This window comes from Microtus ochrogaster, linkage group LG10 (genome assembly GCF_000317375.1).
Source record: "Microtus ochrogaster isolate Prairie Vole_2 linkage group LG10, MicOch1.0, whole genome shotgun sequence".
Taxonomy (NCBI): domain Eukaryota; kingdom Metazoa; phylum Chordata; class Mammalia; order Rodentia; family Cricetidae; genus Microtus; species Microtus ochrogaster.
Genome location: NC_022035.1, coordinates 13,160,791 through 13,177,127, shown reverse-complemented (window position 1 = coordinate 13,177,127; position 16,337 = coordinate 13,160,791). Strand labels below are relative to the sequence as shown.

At 41.3% G+C, this 16,337-nt stretch overlaps 1 protein-coding gene across 3 annotated transcripts in view; it reads left to right on the top strand.

Annotated features, from left to right (window-relative positions):
- Cttnbp2 (cortactin binding protein 2) overlaps positions 1-16,088 on the top strand; it is a 159,923-nt gene extending 143,835 nt beyond the window's left edge. For all 3 annotated transcript variants that reach the window (XM_026787506.1, XM_005363762.3, XM_026787507.1), the window contains 6 exons: positions 2,122-2,327; positions 2,674-2,850; positions 5,085-5,148; positions 7,143-7,275; positions 8,531-8,617; positions 14,969-16,088. In XM_026787506.1, coding sequence (XP_026643307.1) covers positions 2,122-2,327; positions 2,674-2,850; positions 5,085-5,148; positions 7,143-7,275; positions 8,531-8,617; positions 14,969-15,214 — 913 coding nt within the window. In that variant the 3' untranslated portion in view covers positions 15,215-16,088. The remainder of the gene's footprint in view (positions 1-2,121; positions 2,328-2,673; positions 2,851-5,084; positions 5,149-7,142; positions 7,276-8,530; positions 8,618-14,968) is intronic.
- The last annotated feature ends 249 nt before the right edge of the window (positions 16,089-16,337 follow it).

The following is a 16,337-nucleotide window of genomic DNA, read 5'->3' as shown; positions in this document are numbered from 1 at the left end:
CTCTCCCTCTCTCTCTCTCTCTGTCTCTCTTTGTATGTGTGTGTGTGCGTGTGTGTGTGTGTGTGTGTGTGTGTGTATCTTCAACGTTGTAAGAAAAGTCTCCAATGTAATGAGTTAGTTTGGGGAAAGGAGGGAGATATTAAAATAGACACAGTATTATGTATTGTCTTTTTTTTTCTGCTTAATAAGCCCTGGCTGGCCTGGAACTCTCATTGTAGACCAGGCTGGCCTCTGCCTCCCAAGTGCTGGGATTGAAGGTGTGCAACACCAAACTGAAACCTATATGTTTGTATAGGTGACAAATATTCCATCATCACAATTAAATGGAGCCAGGATTTGTGTTGTTGTTTTATTTTGTTCTGACATTCAGAGAGCCACAGGATTTTCAGGAAGCAATTTCGGCCTTTCCCATGTGGAGTGCAGTCTTTGCACAGGAACTGTGTGGATATGGGGATCCTGTCTCCTTAGCCATGTGACACTATGTCAGCTTACTGTGGTTAGGATATTGGGTGAGAGGCATGTCATCATCCACAGCCGGTATGCAGACTGGGCTATATGTTTAAGTAGATTCCCTCAGGTCTTCTGAGTGACATATAGTGACTGAGGCAATGCTGTGTTCACGTTATAGCTCTGAAAATTCCTCTCCTCGTGTTCCAAAGAGGAATGATGGACAGTTTGCCCTCTCTTTTTCCTAAGAAAAAAAAAAGCATAGCAATCTGTCTGGCTCTTTCCCTCTGCTCAGAAAGAGACATTATCTAGACATTTCAAGTCTCGGGGGAGAGCGCAGAACAAAAGATGATATGAGATGTTCGGAAAGGCCTAAAATGATTGTCACCCTGCCTTTTTTCAAACCTGTCTTTATGCATTCAGCACTCTGGTACATAGTTATTATTGTGAATACTAGAATCTTGGAGACTGAAGGTAGGGTATTTCCCTACATATTCAAGGCCCAGAACTGGGAAGGGAATGCTTGCCTAAAATACCAAGCGTTCATCAGTATGCTCGGTTGTTTTATTATTTTTCTTAAATTCTCTGTAACTAAGTAAGCATTAACAGATTCCTACAGTAAACCAATATTTTAATAGCTATTAAGAATGCCTGAAATTTTATGCAAACATCTGATAGCTTTGAAAATGTTTCTATCCCTGGAGACATTGTTTTGTCTCTACATCCTAAAAGTTATATTAACTTTTGTTATTGTTGTTGTTGTTCATATTCTGTTACTAGATATCAAACTAGATCTTCATATAATGTTGGGCAAGTTCTCCAGCACTTGTAACTTTTAATGCTGCGAGAACATTGACCTTGTAACTTGCACTGATTGTTCCAAGTTCAGGCACAGTAACCATGGTTTACAGCTAAAATACAGGAGGTCTAGCTGAAGCTACATCTGGACAGCCTAGTTCTCTGCAGGACTGAGTCATGTACGCACACATGTGTAGTGAGCAGCCCCTGAGTTAGCAGAGACACTTAATTTGTCACTGATACATCCCAAACCAAAGATTAAAATACATGTGTTTCAGCCTGGCAGTGGTGGCACACGCCTTTAATCCCAGCACTCAGGAGGCAGAGGCAGGCAGATCTCTGTGAGTTTGAGGCTAGTCTGGTCTACAAGAGCTAGTTCCAGGACAGGCTCCAAAACTACAGAGAATCTCTGTCTTGAAAAACCAATATATATGTGTGTGTGTGTGTGTGTGTGTGTGTGTGTGTGTGTGTGTCTTATTAATGTAACATGTCATACAAATATAAGACCTTGAGACATAGGTTTTAGAGAAATATGATTTTTGGAGAGATGCTTTCCAATTTACCTTCATTTTTACATCTTTATCATATATTGAGTCATTCTGTAGATACTATTAATTCTAGGATTAAGACAGTCATATAAATAATCAGTTTTATTTAAAATAAATTGTTCTTGAGATAAGTTCAAACTGCTTTGGTATTGGATAATTTTATTTCTTTGGTATTGGATAATTTTATTTATTATGCCACTAGTCCCCCCAAAGGAAGCCAACCCAGAACAACATGCCAGGCAATTTTCCTCAAGGAAAAATTTCAGGCCTGTCTCTTTTGTGAACTTGCATGTGGTTCCTAAGGGGCTCCTTCTTCCTCCCTTACAAGGTGGATGTCGAAGCTGTGGAATACCGTCATTGCTCCCAGAGTTCAAGAAGCAATATTGTCAAGAGCCTCTGTGAACAGACAACCTGGCGCTGGGCAGACAGCTTCTAAGAAGCACCCTAGCCAAGGACAGCAGGCTGTGGTGAAGGCTGCTCTCAGCATCCTGCTTAATAAAGCCGTTCTGCATGGCTGTCCCCTCCCCAGGGCAGGTATGTAGGGCTGTGCATGAAGCAGAGGATGTTTACGTTCTCTCTGTCACTGTTTGGAATTTGTTTTTGATGAAATATTCTTTTGTCTCCTTGTAACTAGGGCAATGAATGTACTGCTTATAGCATTGTACCAGAACTCTTTCTGTTTCTAATCACTGGCACGTATCTGAATTCTAGACCTCCATGTACAGTTTGTGCTGGTCCAGACAACTCCACCTTGGTTACTGTTAACAAGCCTGTGATTTAAGAATTATTCATGTATTTCAAGTTACACTATGAAACGGTGTTATCTCCCCTTTTTCTTAGAAAAAAAAAACAAAACAAAATGTTGTTTGTGTTGTTTCAGAGCTAGACCAGCATCTAGCAGACTTCAAAGGGGGAAGTTTCCCTTTGTCCATCGTTTCAAGTTACAGGAAGAAGAAAGGAGATAGTGGTGCTTGGAGAAAGGTGAACACCAGTCCTCGCAAGAAGCCTGCGCATTTTTCCTCACCCACGTGGAACAAGCCAGACAGGAAGCAAGAAGGTAGGGGGCAGGAGGCGTGCATGATCCAGTTTCCAAATGCAAGAGGACTTTCATTCTTAAAACTGAATTTTGTCAAAGCCTTGAGTTGTTCAGTTCGTACTTTAACGGAATGAACTGTAATAGTTTTCCAAATATAACTGGGAGCCTTCTATCTGAGAGACACCACTTTTGTACTAGAAATAGAAAGTTCATCTTCAACTTGTTCATTAATATTTTAAAAGTTAATTTGTTTTCTTGATCTCTGTTTAAAGTCGAATTTATCAGCTTTACTATTTTTGGCTCCTTTACATAAGTGTCATTGCTTAGTTGAACTTACTTTAAAAGAATATATGTATAAGTATATTTGATGTAACATAAATGTAAGGCATTTATGAATTAATCATTTCAAGTATTGATTGTTTTTTTTTGCATGGTGCTGTGTACAGGGTCAGGTGTAATTTTAGGTTATAAAGCAGGACGAACAGCCAGAAACTCTTCATGGACTTCCAAAGAAACTAAATAGCTTGGAGTAAATAATGACCTGAATCATAGGCTTTGTCACCATATGCTGTCGTGTTGACAACCAGAATCAATACAAGAAATAAGGAAGCAGCACTATGGAAATAAGTGACTTACAAAACTCACTTCTGCAGTTGAGCCATCAATTAAACTTTGCATGGTGGCATGTGTCTTTAATTCCAACACTGCAGGGGCAGAGCCCAGCAGCTCAGTGATGCTGAGTCCAGCCTGGTTTACATAGTGAGCCGGAGGCCAGCCAGCTAGTAAGACCCTGTCTCAAACAAAAGTTAATTTAAATATAAATGATATAATTTCATTGGTTTAGACTGGCCTGTGGTATCAAATATGATATATTTTCACATAAGAAATTTTGTAAAAGATTAATAAACAGTGCTTCAGCGTTGTATTTATGTTGATGTCAGCATAGAAGTTTCTAAAATGTCTATGTTTTACCAAACAAATTTTGAAAAGTACATAACTCATTGGTAAGCACTCAGGCTATTTTTATTTTTATAATGATAAATTTTCTCAAGTAATTGCACTGTATGATTACAGTGCTTGAGTTGACCATGTGCAAGTGGCCCATGACTGAAAAGAAAAGGAACCTCCCAGTTCATTCTGGAAGTCCATGAGATGTAGTGAAGACCCCATTTCTCTCTAGGCCGCCCATCAAGGTCAGTGATGTTGGATCACAGGCTCACATGCAACAGTGCCCTCCATGGTCCTTAGGCAGTGCCAAGGGGAGCGCCACTGTTCACTGTCACCACTCAGAGAGCAGGATGAGTTAAGAACCAGTGCAGTGACCTTTGGGGACCTGCTTTCAATGAAACTATTTTCAGTTCAGTTTATTTTTCAAAAACTGTTTTCCTTGCTACTGTGTGTTCAAACCCAGGGCTCAGAGCCTGCTAGCACTATACCACTAGGTTACGATCCAGCGTGATAACGCTTTATAGAAAATGTTGGCCAGCAACATTCACATAATTTACAGCTTCACTCAGAAGTAGCTAAGCATTTTAGTGTGTTAGAAGGGTTAGAGTAAAGGGCTTTGCAGTGTTTCTCCCACGGTTCTGATCATCGTCTCGTAGGAAATACTGCACATCACGACAAGTTTAGCCCAGTGTACACCTGATGCAAATTAGAGTTCTCATGCAAGAATGCATGCAGCCTGAAACTCTTTGTTCACTTGAGTGGACTATGATTTGCAAATTTAGAAATGTCTGATTTGCATGGCTCTTTATATACTATTCCTAATTTCTGAATAATGCATAGTTACTGAAAACTAAATTCTTACAGGTGCATCGCTGATGTCACATGCGGTAGTACATCAAAATCTGTATGTGGTTCTAGATTAGTATCATGAAATAGCAGGGACTGAGCTCCTCTTTTGCTACTTTGGGAACAGAACCCTAAATAAATCAACAGGCCAACTACTGAGTAGGGGAGTCATGGATAAAGACAAATGTCAGGTTTCCTAAATTGAACTTTTGGGTTGTTTGAATTTTATTGACCTCAGCATAAATTTCCATAAGGAAATCAATCCCCCCCCCCCGACCTCCCAACCACTCCTGTGTTGAAAATTACACCAACATCTCTGTTCTGAGAATATTTCCACACAAGGTGGATGCTAACCCATGCCCCGGGCTGCAGAGTTAGAACCTGGTTTTGAAAACACAAGAGTCAGAATGCACACACAGGGATAATAACCCTAGTGTATTGAAAATGGCTATTTTTCACAGGTCTGAGAAACAAGACTATACCACATCTGAACTGTAACAGGAGCACCTCTCTGTCAAAGCAACAGTAAGTTCCCTTTCAAGTTTCACTTGCATCCAAGAAAACTTGAGCTTAATAATTAACTTTAATTATTTTAAAGTTACCCATATACTGTTAACATTATATTGTGCAGCTGTTATACCATTAGTATGATTTTAGAGTAATAGATATCATTAACTAAAGACAATGCATTAATCAAACCTTTAAATGAAGACATGCATTAAGTTTCAAATGCTTAATTTAAAGCCCATTTTGGTTTTAGTTTGGTGAATAGAGCTAGAGAAATAATTTCACGTTTAAAAGTCAAACTCAAGCATTTATCAGATCTCTACCTAAGTCTTCTATTTGTGAGATTTCAGCATCTGTGGATGACTTTTTAAAGCTAGAATTGTACAAACAGCATGACTTGTATGCCTGTCAGTACTTCATTTATAATGATCGCTTCAGCCATAGTACCCTGATGGTATTGTTAATTATTTAAGCGACACATATTTTGAACTATAAGGATTGTTAGTCATAGGATGGAAATATTTAGATAGTTTGTACCCCACTGATAACTCTCCACAGAGGAGAGGTCAAGGAAACTGATGGGGGAGAGTCTTCTGTTTTGTGTTAATTTGATTGGTTAAATAAAGAGACTGCCTTGGCCCTTTAATAGGACATAAAATTAGGTAGGCGGAGTAAACAGAACAGAATGCTGGGAGAAAGAAGCTGAGTCAGGGAGTCTCCATGGTTCTCCCACTCCAGACAGATGCAGGTTAAGATCTTTCCTGGTAAGCGCACCTGGTGGTGCTACATAGATTATTAGAAATGGGTTAAGAGGCTGAAACTAATGGGCCAGGCAGTGTTTAAAAGAATACAGTTTCCGTGTAATTATTTCTGGGCATAAGCTAGCCGTGTGGGCGGCGAGGTGCCGGGGGACGCAGCCCCACTGCTCCTATTACAACAGGAAACTGAGTAGCTCCAAGGATTCTTTTTTGAAGAGAACTCAGGGCCTGAGCTGCTAAGGGGGAAATAATCTGGCCAGACTTGGCTATATTGCTAGTGCACAGCAGATTCAAGTTTGAAATGAATATTTATGCCAGTGTATCACACTGACATGTGTGCTCCAGTAAAGCCCTGGTTTTTTTAAAAAAAGCATTTTACAATTTTGAGATTAATACAATTACCCATTTTTCCCTTCCCATCCGTCCTTCCCTCCAAACCAGTGGTTCTCAACTTGTGGGTCATGACCACTTTACAAGTTGCCTATCAGATATCCTACATATCAGATATTACATTGTGATTCATAACAGCAAAACTACGGTTATGAGGTAGGAAAAAATAATTTTATATAGTTGGGGTCAGCACAACATGAGGAACTGTATTAAAGGGTCACAGCATTAGGAAGGTTGGGAACCACTGCTTCTGTACCCTCCCATATACCACTAACCTGCTCACCTTCAAATTTACAACCTCTCCTTTTTGATATTCCTAAATATAACCTGCTCAGTCTGTATAGCGTTACTCGTATGTGCGTTTTCAGGGCTGACATGTGGTGTTGGATACACAATGGTGGGGTCTTCCCTGGGGAGGACTGTTTCTCCCACTCTCCACATTCATTATGTGCCCGCAGTTATGAGTGTGGGATAGGCTTTTCCCTGTCCCCTGTGGCATGTCTGTTGGTGTCATCCTTGCTCAGCTCACATCTGGGCAGTCGTGTTGGTGAACCTTTAGGGGTACAGCTTCCTTTTGGCTGACCAGGGATAAGGGAAGGAGATTGGAATGGTTTACACCTGTGTAACTCTCTTTGCAAAAAAAACAAATGTTACTCTACCACGTTACTTGACTGACATTAGTGACATCTTGCCTCTTGGTATGGGGTTGTTGTCGCTCTGGATGACATTTATGAGATACTCGGAAGGATGCTGAGACCTCTTCTCCATCTCAAGGGAAGTTTAGAAGGTACAGTGTCTAGATTTCCATATTTGATAACCGATTGGTTCTCATTTTGAAAAGCTTTCCTCTGGTCTTTGTAATAGGCCCTTAGAGGATGATCTCTCACTGACATTGACTTTGGACCACAGACTCTCTTTGGGTTCCGATGATGAAGCCGATCTCGTCAAAGAACTCCAGAGTATGTGCTCCAGCAAATCTGAGTCTGATATAAGCAAGGTAAGTGGTCCCCAGGGGCAAGGGCGTTGACTCAGCCTGGGAGACTCACCTTTGTGACAGGATCTGGAAGCCACATTCTGAGCTCATCCCCTTAAAGAAATATCATGTCATATATCATTGCTGCTGATGAAAATCAAGTCAACCTTTCCATTGCTCAGAAAATTCATTTTCCCCAAGGCGTTATTGTTCTCCTCAGAAACACCTGGACTTAAAAATGCATGTCAATTTTATAAGCACAAATTAAGCCACTATATGTATATAATACTATATATTATGCATAATTATAAAACACACACATATATATGTACATATACATATATATGACTGACCTTTTGATTCGGAGAGGGTTTGTATTTTGATATGGGCTGTGAAACCCAGGGTTTTGCATACTTGACCATTGTCCTACCACTGAGGTATGTCCCGGCCCTTATTTTTTGATACAGATTCTCTCTGGCTATGTTAGCTTAGGCTACCCTTGAACTCAGTGTCTCTATGCATAAGTAGTTTTATATAAAAGCCTAAATTTAAATTTCTCAGACATTATTATTGCCAATTTTAGTACATAGGCTATCAGAAAGAAACAAGCTTCATGGAAGATTTAGGTTATAGACAGAGTTACAACAACATTCTTTACAAATAAGAAAAATAAAAGTTTTGTATAATATGTATTGTTATGGTCTTTAAGCTATGAAACTTGAGAACCAGATATAGAAGCCACTTACCCGAAATGTCAAAAAAAAAAAAAAAACCACTAATAGCATCAAGTTGAACCTGTTTTGGCACTCTGATATCTGCAGTGCATTTGACCATGCCTCCTCCATAAACACGTTTACTTGGAAAGGAGCAAAGATAGTCACAACATGCCCAGGTTCCAGTGAAAGACTCAGCTATTTTAGTTGAACAGATGAACGCTAGGAAAAAGTAGAAGTTATTGCCTTTCTTGTCCTTGCTGGAAATGAACTGCAATTCTTGCCTACTGGAAAAATGAGGTAACGACTCAAATATTAAATTTTTCTCCTTTTTTTTATCTTGATAGTGGCTATTTTTTTCTAGAAAGTTCTCCTATTCATGTAAGAGATGTTTTTAATAGATTCTCTGTCTTTAAAAATCTGTCCTTTGAGCAGGGCTGTCTGGAGGCATCTTCTCTAGAAGTGTTCAGGGTTAGGGGGGTGGGGGATGGCTCTTCCGTGGTGCACTGCAGGTGAGCTCAGGTGTGACAGTGAAGACCTCACTCAGTAAGGTGTGTGTTTTGCAGATTGCTGACTCCAGGGAGTTTGAAAGTTCAAGGACCAAACCTGTGTCTCCAGCTCCTGTAAATCTGAGGGTGCCAGTGCCACAGAAGGTAAAGGCATCTCTCCCGAAAAGGAGAGGGGAAAGGGCTCATTTTGGAAATTATTTCTCAACTCAGCTCAGAAGAGGAAAAAAAAAGCATACATGGATCAATTAAGATTTTAAACTGTTTGGGTAATATGCTGACCTAAGTGTTTTTCTTTCCACTTGATATTTTAAATTTTTGGTTTTTTTAAAGATCTCTCTTTGTTTTCTCTTTTGTTTGACACATGGCATAAGACTTCTTACATTTGGTGAATCCTGAATTAAATATAGCAAGGGCTGAATGATAACCTGAAGATCTTAGACACTTAAAAAAAATTCTCATTTCCTTTGCGTTTTAGTGAGAGGCAGTCTTCCAGAGTCAGGTCAGAAAGGCAAATAGAAGAGACGAGCTTCATGTAGATTCTCTTAAGCCATGCTGTTCAGTAAACAGTACAGCTTGGTCTTCAGGAGAACTGAACGATGGATCGATGGATGCAGTCCTGCCCATCCATCACTCTGTGAGGATGCAGAGGACCTGGAAGTGCTTAGTACCATGGGGTTTGTTCAGCAAGCCCTGTCCGATCGCCATTTCCACTCTGTTCACATCTGTTCACACAGCGGCTTACAGAGACCTGTGTATGTGTGGACAGGTGGGGTACAGAGAGCAGGATTATAAAGTCTGTGCTGTGTAACTATTAAATAACTAATGTTTAGCTAGTTATCTTGCAGTCCTGGATTCACGGATTCTTCTGCCCCTATTGTTTCATTAGATTCCAGTTCTGATTAGTGGTGTCTGTATTGAAAGGAGTGAAGGAAGTTGAAGTCCCTAATGAAATACATACCATGCTATAAGACCTCCCCTTCTACCAGGGGGAGTTTAGCTGTACGGCACAGTCCTTGTGTCATTACTGGGCATTTGGATTTGAAAGTATTTTGTTCATAAGTTGTCCTTCTGCCATCTTTAAATCTTCAATTCACTGTCTACGTGTGGTAGCTTCTCTGAGCTTTGTTTGATCCCCTAGACCCATTCCTTAGGATTCCTTGTACAGCATAGAGGACGGGCCCATGAGGATCTTGGGAAAAGGAATAACGAGCAATTTTCCCTGGGATTATACTCAGTGGTAGAGTGCTTTCCTAGGACATCCAACTCTTCAGGTTCAAACTCCTGCACTGAAAAAAAATATTTGTTAGATAACATTGCTTTTTGATTAAATGTTTGATAGTGAAACCTTGTTTTTCTATTATACAGTAATACTGGACTGTTTGCAATAAGCTGTTTACTGAGAATGATATTAGCCACGGCTAGCTTTAGAAGGGAGCCTTAGAGACAAAGGTGTCCTTTAGCATGCCTGGCCTCTTAGGAACAACGTGGTGCTTTAAATGTGCACTTGGCCGTGGGTTGTAGGATACCTGCATCCCCGGTCTCTGTTTTTGTAGTGAAGACTGTTGGAGGGGTTCTGCCCAACCAGGAGATGCTTTTCTTAGGAGCTGCCAGCAGAGGGCAGAGCACCACAGCAGTCTGGAAGCTGGCAGAGTCCTTCCTGTTCTATCATATTTACAACTCACCTAGCATTTCTTGGTTCCCTGCCCAGTTTCTCCTCTTATCAGGAAATACCTCCCTTGAGAGGCGAGAGTGCTGGGGATTAACTGAAATTACTTTCTCCTTCATGGCCAGAAGGCATACTCCATCAAGAACTGTCTCCTCTTGCCCCAGCGTAACCGTTTCTGCGCTGACAGGGAGGGACGGTAGCTGTTCCTTAATCAAAACAGCAGTGCACGTAAATCACCAACAGAAGTGACAACGGCAGTAAATGCTGTCCTTTTACCTAGATGATGTAATGCAGACTGATCTTTCCTTTGGTGGCAGGATGACATGTGCTTGAAGGTTTTGGTAAATCTTTACTTCCTGAACTCTGCCCTCTAAATGTTCTGGTGTGATCAAACTGAGGTACAGATGGGACCCCGTGTTCTCTTTATCCAGTGCTCTGAAATGTAGCTCTCATCTGTCTTTACTTTCTACACCCTTTCTTTATCCCCAAATATATTTTTAGAGAGCCTAATATACTTTCATCTAACTTTTCTGTCGATGAATCGTTATTCCTCTCCCTGGTGTCCTTACCCGCTTCCTCCTACCTGCTTACCCTGGACCCAGTCCTGTGTCCTGGAGGCACCGCATCTGCCCACAGCTTCCCCTTCTTCCTGTCTTCTTACTGTGCAGAAAATGCTTAGTATCGAATGAATAGCTTGCTCTGATTTTAAAATACTTCTTTAGAGTTAAATATTGAAAACAACTTTAGTCAAATAAATTCGGTTTTGTTAGAGGGATTAAACGGAGAACTTGGGAGTTTTAGGCCAAGAAGGATTAAACAGTCCTTAAGGCTCATGCTTGAAGATCATTGAAAAAGATAACCTTAACACCTGTGCTTGGCTGTCAGGGTGTTGTGAATCTTTCCTTTCCTGTCCGTAGGCATATTTTTCTGCTTTGCATACTCATACCTTGAATTTCAGTGACCCACACTAAGCCCGCGTGAGCCTCCGTATACTTAGCTCCCTCCTCATAATTCCAGAAACTGACTCAACCCAGACACCCCAAACCTTAGCTGTTATGGGAGACTTTTGAGTCATTTGTATAGCCATCCTGTTTGTCCTCATGATTCAGTCCAAAGGACAGACTTCAAAATAATGCACGTTGTCGCCTCTCCTGCTGTGGGCCTTGGCATCAAGCCAGTGCCTTAGCAGAGATAGTTCAGCAAAACTGGTGAGAGCACAGTCTTCATTCTGAGTTAGAGCAGGCGCGATCTTCATTACTGCTTTAACATGTTCCTCCTCCTTTTGTTATGCCAGGGAGGCATTCCAGGCCCTCCCCCATGCTAGACAGTGGTATACCACTAAGTACCATATATAGTCAACTGTATCTTCATCCAAATTATCACATAAAGCCAGTCCCCAACTTATAATCTTCTCAGCTTCACCGAGTCTAGCATCAACATGGGAACACCCCTCTGTCTTGTCTGTGAGGGTGTTTCTAGGAAGGTTTAACTAAAAGGGGGGGGGAGAAAAGAAGAAGAAGAAGAAGAAGAGGAAGAGGAAGAGGAAGAGGAAGAGGAAGAGGAAGAGGAAGAGGAAGAAGAAGAAGAAGAAGAAGAAGAAGAAGAAGAAGAAGAAGAAGAAGAAGAAGAAGAAGAAGAAGAAGAAGAAGAAGACACACTGACACACGTAGGAGGTGGACTACCACCCTGCCCCCATGGTCTGGCCTGAGTCTATGGCCTGACTGAAATAGAGAGAGTGAGCACCAAACCACATTTGCCTCTACTTCCTGACTCCACATCTCTTCACCTCTGAGCCGTAGGAACTTCTCCTCCCATCGGTTGCCTGGAATTTATCACAGCAACCAGAAGAGTAACTGGTGCACCTGACTGGGGCAGTGATTAAACCGCATGACATTACGTTCTGGTGTCTTTACTGCGACTTTAGAGTCGTGTCTCAGCACAGGATTCTCGCCAACCAATACCCAACAAGCCGGGCTCCCTAAGTTCTCTTTTTTGTCACTCTGACCAAATCCCTAACCAGAAAGAATAATGGAAGGGAGGAAATATTTGTCTCCTGACTTCAGGGGTTTTAGATCAAGATCCCTTGGCCCACGCACTTACGCAGAACACCGTGGCTGGGGGAGTGTGTGGCTGAGAACTCTTTACTTCCTTGTAAACGGGAAGGAAAGAGTGACACAGATGATTGCCAAAGACAAGCTCTAAGGACACACCCTTAGTGACCTAAGTTTTGCTACCTAAACCCTACTTCTGAAAGTTCCTAGAACTCCCCCAAACAGTACAGAACCAAGCATTCTATTCATGAGGTTATGGAAGAATGCCTCATACTCAAACAATGATAGAAATTCTCATGGCTCACCACTTGTCAGCGTTAACAGCTATTCAAAGTAAACCAACCATGCTAAGAAGATGGTGGCTGTCTTTCAATCTTACTGCACCGTTAGCGTGTTGTGAGCTACAAGAGAACGCAGACTGGCACAAGGGGAGCTCAGCCCTCTTCCCAGGCTGGCTTGCAGGTCGTTGGTCCTAAAACAACAGAATAAAATGTTTAATGATTCCCTAAAAGAACAAATTAGTCTGAAAGAAAGCTCTTTCTCTCCCAGGCCTCGTGCAGCCTGGCCTCCTTTTGCCTACAGATCCGTGTGCTTTAGACCTCATATTGCCCCCTTATGGCTTTTCATTCATTAGCAAAGTGTTGAAAGCTCCAGACAAAGATTCATCAGCCTTCCTTGGGCTGCCTTAGTGTTTGGATTAGCTGGCTGGGCAGTTCTGGCACCAGTAGACTTCACTTCAGTGACTCTGAGGTGGTTCAGTGGTCATATGGGAGACTCACTAGGACTTTGCTAGAGCAAAAATGGAAGGCAAAGGAGGTTTCAGATGGACTTAGGAAAGGGCCTTTAGTGACCTGCCTAGGAATTTGGGACTTTAACACACACCACACACCCCCACACACACACCACCCTTTTTTTCTCCACCAACATTGCCATAATACCATAATTATTTATTGATTTTTGCAGGCAACATTACATTAAGAGAGAAAAGCAGGTATAAGAAACAAGTGTTGACTGACTCCTGTTCCGTTGAAAGAACAGGACCAACCTGTAATATGCCTTAGAAAGATTAAACTAAAAATGCAGGAGCAAGGTTAGTTATGTTGATTCGGTGGGTCGAAATGCCACCCTTCAGCATAACCCAAAGCTGAAGGTGGGAGCTGGTTAATTAGTGGCAGTGCACGCAGAGTGGGCAATAGGGGAAAGACCACCAGCTGTGTGACTGCAGAAGGCTCAGCTCAGCGCCCCCGTTGAGTAGCTCAATGCAGAGAGAGGATCTTGAAGAGCCGAGGTAAGTCTTTAACTTTCACTGCCCTTTACACGCGTGGGAGATGTTTTAAAGCCAAGTACCCACGCCCCACCCAAGTTCAGTTAAACCTGCCAGCGCCGCCCAGCTGATTCCAGCCTTGTGGCCAGTATCAAGAAGCCCTGACTTCAGCCTTTCTGGAGTGTGCCATGGCCAGGTTTAAGGCAGACTCTTGCTTTCCACTCCAAGTCATCTCAATTTGACTTGTCAAATTCTAGGCTTAAGCCTTTCAGTGACCACACTGCTGTCTGGTTGCCGTCCACTGTCTCAGAGCTCTGCACAAGTTAGCACAATGCGGGCCAAAGGACCTGACATGCAAGTGGGGAAGCGCTGGGGAATTTCCAGCTTCCTTGTTCTGCCTGTCCAGACACTCTCGGCTCTCTCTCCACCATAGTCTGGGAGAGCGGGAAATACTGGCCAGGTGATTACAGTGGCTCTGCAGCGCTAACAGATTAGAGCCGGATATGACCATGTACAGACGATTTTGAGCCACCTGGTTACTGAATTGCTAGTTTTAATAAAATGTGTACTCCAGTAGAGAAGGCTGGTTTTCTAGGTTCTTTGTGGTGTGCCGTACAACTAGGACAATTTACCTTCTAGTAAATGCCTAAATCTTATTTTTTTTAATATGCAAATGTGACTTAGCCAAGGTAACAAAATATGAAGGTCCGCCTATGAAGTGCTCGGTCGGTGTGTTAGCTGTTTGTTACTATGATGGATTGTTAGAGAGAAATTATTGAAAAGGGTGAAAGATACGTTTTGGCTCAGGAGTTCAGTGTTTATAGTCTGTGATAGTCAAGAAATCCAGAAAGAGACAGAAGGCCCAATGTGCCCAGAACCTGCATGGAAAAAGGGGGAAACTGACTCCTGCAAGTTGTCCTCTGACCACCACTCACCATAATACACTGATATGCACATATACATGTAAATAAAAAATTAAAGGCATATGCATTAAAGACACATGTACATCCAACTACCTACTTCCTCCAGCAAGGTTCCACCTACAGTTCTTATTGCTTCCTAAGAATTCAATCATATTACAAACCCAGTGAACTGATTACGTCAGGATGTTTGTGATCCAGGGACGCTCAGTGATTGGCTCCACCAGCTGGGAATCAAGCCTTCAGCCCGTGAGCCTTTGGAGGGGAAAATATAATAAGACAGACTGTGACAATTGAGCTTGTCCAGTTTGACGTTCTGGGGCCTAAAGTCCTAAGCAATTCCTATTGATGGGGCTACTTAGATTCTTTATTGCTTGCTTCCCTGAGGGCTGCTTTTGTTTAAGAGTGCAGCAGTGCTAAGTAGCAAGTCTCGTGAAAATCAAGTAGAAGAAAGTCTACACTAGTCAGTTGGCAGCTTCTCCCCACACAGGGAGAAACTCCTACAAGTTTACGTAGACACAGAGGGGAGAGAAGGGAGGCTGACAACGCAAGTGCACAAGGCTAATAAACCTGTGGGCTTCTCCTCTCTTGTAGGAAGCCAGTCCTCCCAGCAGCCATCAAACCACTGAATGCAGCAACAGTAAATCAAAGACTGAGTTGGGTGTCTCAAGAGTCAAATCTTTTCTTCCTGTTCCTCGAAGTAAAGCCACCCTGTGTTCCCAGAACACCAAGAGAAGCAGCAGCAGCAGTAATACAAGGCAACTAGAAATCAATAATAACTCCAAAGAAGAGAATTGGAACCTAGACAAACACGAGCAAGTAGAAAAACCTAACAAATAGGCCTGCCTACAACAACATGATCACCTTAATTTCTTTTGTATATTTCATGCAGAAACCAAGGACAAGAAAATGTAAATACCTTCCAAAGAATAAAAACATTTTCCTATTATATAAAGGATGAGTGCGGGACCACTATTCAAATTTTTTGTAAAGAATGTATTTATAAATCTAACATTTTTCTGTTAATTCTGTAGGACTAAACTTCAGGCCCATGAAGTTAGGGCAACTCTCCAAGTAGTTTTATAATAGAAATATTGCATTAGTTTTAATCAAGATGTTCAGGGGTATTAAAACAGAAATGTCTGTGTACTGTATTATAGTGCTCTCTGTACATATGTATATATGTGTATATTTATAAAAGTTGCACACCCATGTACAAGGTTGGATTGGATAAAAATGTACCAGTTTGGAGATGGTAATTTTATGTTCACCTGATGGGGATTGACTCAAATGGGGCAGTAACAAAACATTTCTAAACAGTTATTTTCCATTAAAAGCCATATGAAGTATTTTGCCTGTTAAAATTCTAGTTTTACATTTTGGATCTTTTAGTGATGACATTGCCATCTGGTTGCATCATGTAGATATATTTATGCTTCTGAGTTTGCATTATGACTTGTAAAATATGAAATTATAATGCAATAAAGGTGTTATCTTTCTTACAAAACTTTTGTACCGAAGTGGATATAGAAGTTATCTGCATAAAGATGTCAAAAATCAGTTTGGAGTTAACTTCTTCTACATACTTCTGATAGCACACTGATTAAAAAAAATCTAATATTTTCTAGAAGTATGTCTTCTAAAGTTAATGGTGAAATTACTTATCCAATTCACAGTTAAGATACTTTGACACCAAATAAAATTTTGAATTAGTGAAATCATTTTGTTGTATTTTTCTATCTGTAGCTACACTTGGTTGCTTATTTATACCACAGATTTGCACTCCACCTAGGACTATTCACAAACTTATCCTGCATCCTGCCGTTTCACTTTCTATCCACATACTAGCTTACCTTTACAATATAATATTAGATATTTGGCTGGAATAAAATCAAACAGAGAAATCCAACTATCAAAAAAGTACAATTTTCAAACACAGCATCAGTTACTCATCTAAGGGTAT